This window comes from Urocampus carinirostris, chromosome 15, assembly GCF_059441175.1.
Source record: "Urocampus carinirostris isolate Australia breed hairy pipefish chromosome 15, RoL_Ucar_1.0, whole genome shotgun sequence".
Taxonomy (NCBI): domain Eukaryota; kingdom Metazoa; phylum Chordata; class Actinopteri; order Syngnathiformes; family Syngnathidae; genus Urocampus; species Urocampus carinirostris.
In genome coordinates this window covers 32,911,993-32,919,486 of record NC_142363.1, presented here as the reverse complement: position 1 = coordinate 32,919,486, position 7,494 = coordinate 32,911,993, and the positions used below count along the sequence as shown (strand labels likewise).

At 38.2% G+C, this 7,494-nt stretch overlaps 1 protein-coding gene across 1 annotated transcript in view; it reads right to left on the bottom strand.

The window, feature by feature from the left end:
* Positions 1–2,642: 2,642 nt before the first annotated feature.
* Positions 2,643–7,494, bottom strand: part of atrn (attractin) — a 110,090-nt gene continuing 105,238 nt past the window's right edge. The window contains exon 29 of the mRNA XM_088355105.1: positions 2,643–4,146. Within this exon, the coding sequence (XP_088211231.1) occupies positions 4,022–4,146 (125 nt within the window). The 3' untranslated portion in view covers positions 2,643–4,021. The remainder of the gene's footprint in view (positions 4,147–7,494) is intronic.

The window sequence follows — 7,494 nt, the reverse complement described above, 5'->3', positions numbered from 1 at the left end:
CTTATCTCAGCGTTTAAATGTGCCTTTAGGGTTCTAAACTAGGATTTTAGCATCATATTCGTGTTTTAAACTGTTTTTACATCTTCGAATTAGGGTTCCAAACAAGAGTTCCAGCTTCATATTAGGGTTTTAAAGCACTTTGAGAGTTTCAAACTAGAGTGACGGCTGAATGATAGGGTTTTAAAGCCATTTTGGGACTCGAGTTAGGATTCCAAACAAGGGTTTCAGCTTCAAATTAGGGTTTCCAAGCGCTTCATATAAGAGTTAAATAGCGATTATAGGGTTTCCAACTAAGGTTTAAACTGTTTTAGGGCTCTGAAGCTATTTTCGGTGTTCAGGTCTTATTTCAGGTTTTAAATGTGCCTATAGGGTTTCAAGCTAGGATTTTGGCACCATATTAGTGTTTGAGCTTCAAATTAGGGTTCCAAACAAGAGTTTCTGCTTCATATTAGGGTTTTGAACCACTTTGAGTGTTTGCTCAATATTAGGGTTTTAAGCCATATTGGGATTTGAATTGGGATTCCAAACAAGGGTTTCAGCTTTAAAATAGGGTTAAAAAGCACTTCATGTAAGAGTTATAAAGCAATTCTAGGGTTTCCAGCTATGGTTTGAACTATTTTAGGGTTTTGAAGCTATTTTCGGGGTTCAGGTCTTATTTCAGGGTTTAAACGTGCCTTTAGGGTTCCAAGCTAGGATTTTCGCACCATACTAGTGTTCAAGTTTTGGATTAGGGTTCCAAACAAGAGTTTCAGCTTCAAATTAGGGTTTCAAACCACTTTGAGAGCTTCAAACTAGAATGTTGGCTCAATATTAGGGTTTTAAAGCCATTTTGGGATGTGAATTGGGATTCCAAACAAGGGTTTCAGCTTCAAATTAGGGTTTTTAATCGCTTCATATAAGAGTTATATAAAGCGGTTCTAGGGGTTCGGCTTCATGTTAAGGTTTTGAAGCGCATACAATAAGCGCTTCGAGGGTTTTAGACTACGGTTCAGGCTTCTATACGTTTTAAACCAAGGTTTCAAACAAGGCTTTCGGCTTCAATTCGTTTTTAATGTTCTATTAGGGTTTTAAACTCGAATTTTCCCCATGCTTCAAGAAACCCAGTCGGGGAAAAAAACGCCGAATAAACAAAAAGCCTACTATAATTAAAAAAACTGCAATGTTTTGACCATTGCCCCAAAATGTCTAATCCAACCCCTCGCTAAATGAGGTCTTAAGGGTAAACCATTTTCTTTTTTATGAATGCCGTGTTATAATCTCTGTTTTTTTACGTTTTTTTTGTTCCCTAAGGGTAAAAAGTTAATAGCTTTGTTTCATCCCGTTGTTTTTTTGTCCAACACTCTTAGCTAACGTTGGAGCGAAGGACGATAAAGACCCAACCTGGGAAATAAACCTGCTTTTAAGTAAAGCTGAAAATAAACAGTTGGGCTTTTGTGTTAATAAGGTTTTTTTTTTATCGGCAAAACCGAAAACTGGCAGGAGGAAATGACCCGGAGTCAAAGCAGGAAGGCCATTTTGAATTCAGTTTCTCAGTCGTTGGCGTAAAATTCGTATTTTCGGACCATTCAGTGCTATGTTCCTCACACAATTCGATTGATTTTTCAGTTATTTCTATTAAAAAATGTTATACATTACTTATAATTTACATTTAAAAGCAGCAAATTAAAAAATATATACATAAATAAAAACAGTTTTTATGTTTTGACAGTGTTTTTATAATATGACAACACATAAAAACAATAAATTTCACACCATTGGCAGATTTCTTAAAACAATATAACAAAACAAAAATAACTTATAGTAGTATTCGGCTGTTTTTCATTGTTTTGTGCAAATATATTGTCCCTTTTGTTAGTTAGCTAGTGGTTGATGCCATTTGTTTGTTTTTTGTGCTGTGCCCAAATAAACTTCATACATTCTTTACATTATATCATAATATTTGCCCAAAACATATAAAGTTAAATTATCTGCTAAAAGAAGCAACTGTATTCATATTTATTGTAAATATTTTTTGTATTAATCTTATATTTAACAGTAAAACTGGAGTGTCATGCCCAATTTTGTTGTCACAATATATTAACCCATTTTGTAACAATGATAATAAAGGTATATTCTATTCTATTATATATTTCTAATTTTCTATATAGAGTTGTATGAAAGAGTTTGGGTGTCCCTGATTATTCTAAAAAAATCCTTTATTAGTTGTTGGTTGTTTTTTTCTAGTTTTAAGCAATTTACTTTAAGGGTTTTAATTAATTTAACCCATTGAAAAAAAGAAAAATAATATAATTTTTTAGGTCCTGATTTAAGCCGTAGGGGCGCTACGGAATCCAGGACACTAGCCAGGGTAGCATTAACCTCATTCATGAGTGAGTCAATAGAGCCTTTATATGAAGGAAACGACGCAACTACTCCTGAAAGAAGATCAGAGAGCTCAGAAATTATGCCGGTGCTTATATTGCGTCTGCTAAAACCTTTAGTTTTTTTAATACAACAATGAGCCAGCACCTCAAATGTAACTAAATAATGATCAGAAATAACTGTAGTACACGGTATCACCGTCACGTTTGAGGTTGAAACTCTTTGAGTCAGAACCGAGTCCCTTCTCAAGGTTTCTTCATTTTCCTCATGTTGAGGTTTTTCCTTGCCCTCATCTCGGTTTTAGATCAGGGGATGTGTCATATTAGTCAGTAGTTTGCAATAGTCTGTGGTCTGTGCAGCCCTTTGAGACTGTCCCTTCTCAAAGTTTCTTAATTTTCCTCATGCTGAGGTTTTTGAGTTTTCCCTTTCCCTCATGTAGGTTTTAGATCAGGGGATGGTGTCATAATAGTCTGTGGTTTGCAATAATCTGTGGTCTGTGCAGCTCTTTGAGACTCTTTGTGATTAAAGGTGTCACAAATAAACATGACTTGAGAATTTCTGCCAATGGGATGACATTTATTTATTTTTGTGTGCGTAGAAAATGTGCTCTCCTCACAAAACTATGTCAGCATTTATTTTTCACTTTATGCAGCAAAATTCAAGAGAAATGAGCGAAAAGCAGCTTGGTCGGAATTGCCTCATAATATTGTGGCATTTTTGTCCTATCTTCCAACTAAAAAGCATTCGAGAACTGGAAAATAAAAATATAAAATTAATCAGAATTCTCGAATGCAACACTATTGTTTTTGTCCTCTAAAATTTTGTCAGATTCACTATTAGTTGAGTTTTTATCAAATGAAGGAAAATAAAAACGCTGGTTAGCGATGCTGGAAGTCCAGTTGAATCGTGGGAAAATTCTGAGCAGCATTCACACTAGAGGTAAGATCTTGGGCCTGAAATTCAGGTCGGGCATAAAATGTTAATCGTTACGTTCGGACCGGGGTTCTCTCTCGTAGAGTCCTCATAAATGAAATGTGAAATTTCGGGTTTTCTTTGGGCTCGGTCTCTCAAATCGAGTTAATGAGTTGGCCTCGGGATGGGTCGGGCTATAATACCGCGGACAGGCTGGAATTTTTAGTCCAGATCTTACCTCTTATTCACACTCACATGCAACATTCCCTCGAACCCCTGGCAGGAAAAGTTTGAAATTTACGTGGAAGAAGAGGAACTGGCCGTCATCACATAAATAAAGATAAATAGCATCCCCCTTACCAAAGTACATTCCCCAAAGGATGCCGAACTGACCTTAAAACACGAATTAGTCGATCGCCGTGGTTACCAGAGGAGGAAGAATATCCCCGGATGCCTTCAAAGCGTTTTTACCGCCTGATGTCTCTTAATTGGGAACCAGAGGGACTCCGAGGAAGCTTGTCAGGAGGTCCGAGGATTCCTCGGGGATGCTACTCCGGCGTGTATATATAGATCTATTTTTTTTCCAGGCGGGCTCAAAAAGAATCCCCAAAACGAGAACAGGTGGCGATGAGATGAACATCTTAGCAGCACGATAGTGGGGTCGAGTGTTCGTCGTAACCCAGCATGCACCTCTTCCGGGGGGAGGAGTCTTGGAAAGTAGGCGGGGCTAGCTTCAAAGGGGGCGGGGTCAGATGCAGGTGGAAGGCTGAGCGCTGGGTGGCTGTTTGCGGCTCCTCAGGCCGCCCGATTTCTCCTTGAAACCCAAACACATCTGCTGAGAGACGTCCACCAGGGCGCTCGCCACCGCCAGACCTGCGGGAGGAGAGAGTCATTTGCTGAAATTAAGAACATTTACGTAGGAATATCGACACGTAAAACGAGTGGCTAAACCTGTATCCTAAATAGGACCAAGGGACCTTTTGCTAGCTGTTGGAGTTATATACATATATTTATCCTACAGTTGACATTAATATGTTATAAGTCTTCTCAGCCCTTTTTGTATAGTTTTCAGCCGTAAGCTGTTCTTCAAGGCCATGAGTTGTTTTTTTTTGTTTCTGTCTCTTTCACATTCCAGTGGGTGCACCCTGACTTGTGCATGCCATAACTCAAGTTGTTTTTCTCCAAGAACCTTAATATTAGAAGGGAGGGTTTGGGGACTTGTTCAGAGCGAGGAGGAGATTTTTAACAGCCTGGTCTCCGCCGCTCTCATTATGATGATTAATAAAATAACCAATTCTCAATGACCGATTCTCTAAGTCTTCTTTTATTTCAGAGCGTTTTATTAAAAATGTTGGGGACTTAAACCTAACACTAGCCACAGTTTACTGATAAATTGAATGCCAAAAGTCAGGCTCTCTCTTTAAATCCACGCTTCTTCCTTCTTTTTTCTACATGCTCACATTTCTTGTGTAAATATTGTGTAAATTTTAACCTTTATCTCCTTTGTTCCTTTATCTTCTGTTTTCTTTTATCCTCCTCTTAAATATGAAACTGGAGTGCCACGTCCAATTTTGTTGTCACGATATGTTCAACCCATTTTGTAAGGTATATATTCTATTCTTTTCAGGGTGGCTTTTTATACCTAGTTTGATTATAGTCGATCCTGTTGTATTATATTGTCTTTATTGTCCTTTGTTTTTTACTTATTGCTTCTCTTTTAGCATCTACTGCAAAGGACGTTGGCACTGTTAGATTATTAAAACAGGTCACTGAGTATGTTGCCACCATAACATGAGTTTTCCTCACATCATTGCTTTGATGATCGCATTGTTCATTTAGTTGTTGTAGATGTGCATTATGTTTATCCACATATTTTAGTGTTTACTAGCTGTATCCTTTCTTATCAGTACTTCTTCCGCCCTTATCATACAACCTTTGCAGAGGTTATAATTCACGTTTTTTAAATTTTCGGCTTGATTACTGTAATGTATTACCTTCTGGTCTCCCGATGTCTAGCATCAGAAGTTTGCAGCTGGTTCAAAATGCGGCAGCAAGAATTTTTACAAAGACAAAAAAGTTAGAGCATATAACTCCCATATTGGCTAACTTGCACTGGCTCCCAGTTCGCTTCAGATGTCAATTCAAGTTTCTCTTACTAATATACAAACAATTGGATGGACGTGCACCTTCTTATCTCTCTGATTTGACTCCCCCTATGTTCCTGCACGGAGCCTCCGCTCTGAAAATGCCTACTTGTGACTCCAAGAGCCAAGAAGAAATCTGCAGGTTCGCTTCCCATCAACCGAGTGCACTCTGATTTTATCTTTATTCTGAAACTTTGTAAAAAAAAAAGGTCCTCAACTGCATTGCTTCTCTCCAGGTCTATTGTTCAAAGTCCGAATACTCGGTCTGGTCAAGGGAAAGGACATCGAAATGATCCTTTTTGCAAAAGTACACAAAAAAGATTGTTGTAACGGGCTGTATAGTATTGAGTACATGTATAATAAAAAGTACATTTTCATTCAAGTAACGCGCAAAACATTTAAATACTAGAACGAGTGAGCACTATTAGAGCGTCACCCCTGAAACCATTGATGGGAGGGTGTTCCCTTTTTGGCAGGGTCATCGGCACATAAAAATGGAAACCGGGTAAGACTGAGTCCAGATGGAAACTAAAATCCTGAAATGATGTCAAGATTCAATCTCGCTTAGGTCTAGGAGAGTGGAATGTTTTCTTGGGGAAAAAAAACGCCATGTCATCCAAAGGAAAAGTGCTGAGTCAGCCTGTTGAGGCATTTTTCACATCTAGGGTAACCCTTAACTGTGAAAGTAGAGGGAAAACTGTGCATCTAGTTTAGTTTTCTGAATCACCATCCATTTGGTATCTGACAATTTTATTGCGGTCCGGCCCAATAGTGGCATTAGTAAAAATAGGAATAAAAACAACGATAACAACAAAAACAAAAATATTAATAATCCTTAATCCATTGTGTAATCACTAGACCACTAAGGATGTAGATAAGAAAAGTCATTCAATTTAATCTCATCATCTCACTATTTTAGGCACTGGGGCCATGATTAGAATCATTTATTGACAACGTAAACTATATAAAACACCCGACGGCCCACTTCATGCTCCACCCTCGCCCGATTACTTCGTCTAATTCAGTCAATCATCATAGTTACTATTGTGTTCACGAGGGATTGCATCTCATTTTATGGTAAGGAAGTGCGCTTTCTTGCCTTTCCCCCCCAATGATAAAGTGTCTCAAAAAATGAGAAGAGGAAAACAGAGACAACAAAGGTGGATTGAAATTTCCAAAAACGGTTTTCAGACCGTTTCATTTTTTATGTTTATGACTGGTTTATTAATAATTATTACATTTAAATATTTGTCATTGTTTGGCTGCACGTTTAATTCATATTTTAAGTACCGTATTTTCCGCACTGTAGGGCGCACCGGGTTATAGGGCGCACCCCCAAAAAATAGTTTTGGGTCCTATATCTTCCATAGATAAGGCGCACCAGATTATAAGGCGCTACATTGGGAACGTGGACAAAACAGTCAGATGATTCAGTCCAACTGATTACCCCCTTAACATTCCCAAAGCTTGCAAAGAAGCAAATACGTGTCGTAGACACGTGCGGATGCGGTGTCCGTACGATGTCACTCAAATGCATCATTTCAAATATCATTCGGAAGGTTGAAGTCTTGGGATTCAAGAAATGCCAACCATTCCTTAGTTTCTATTTTCCTTTTCGCTCGCAACTTTACTGTGCATATGACAATAAACACTTGGAATTGAGTTGAATTCACTCAACTCATCACAGCAACATCAAGATCGTTCTAAAATAAGATACCGGGAAAATATAAAGCCGCATAGCTCACCTAAGTTCTCACGTTCAATAATGATACGCAATCATGGTCTTCTTACAACCGTGAGTGAAGTAAATAGAATAGAATAGAATAGAATAGAATATGCCTTTATTGTCATTGTTACAACATGGGATATGCTGTGTCAAATCCAGGAGAGTAGAATATTTACGAATACAGACTAATGAAACATGTTTCTTTATGGCATTCTTTAGCAAGCTTGCTACGCCATTGCTAAACTCGGCCGATTGCAGGGTTTGTTTTGGCCATCTAGCCAATCCGAGGCTCCTAATAACTTCAGCCAATAGCGATCGATTTAACGGATGATTGACACATCTTTTTCGGCC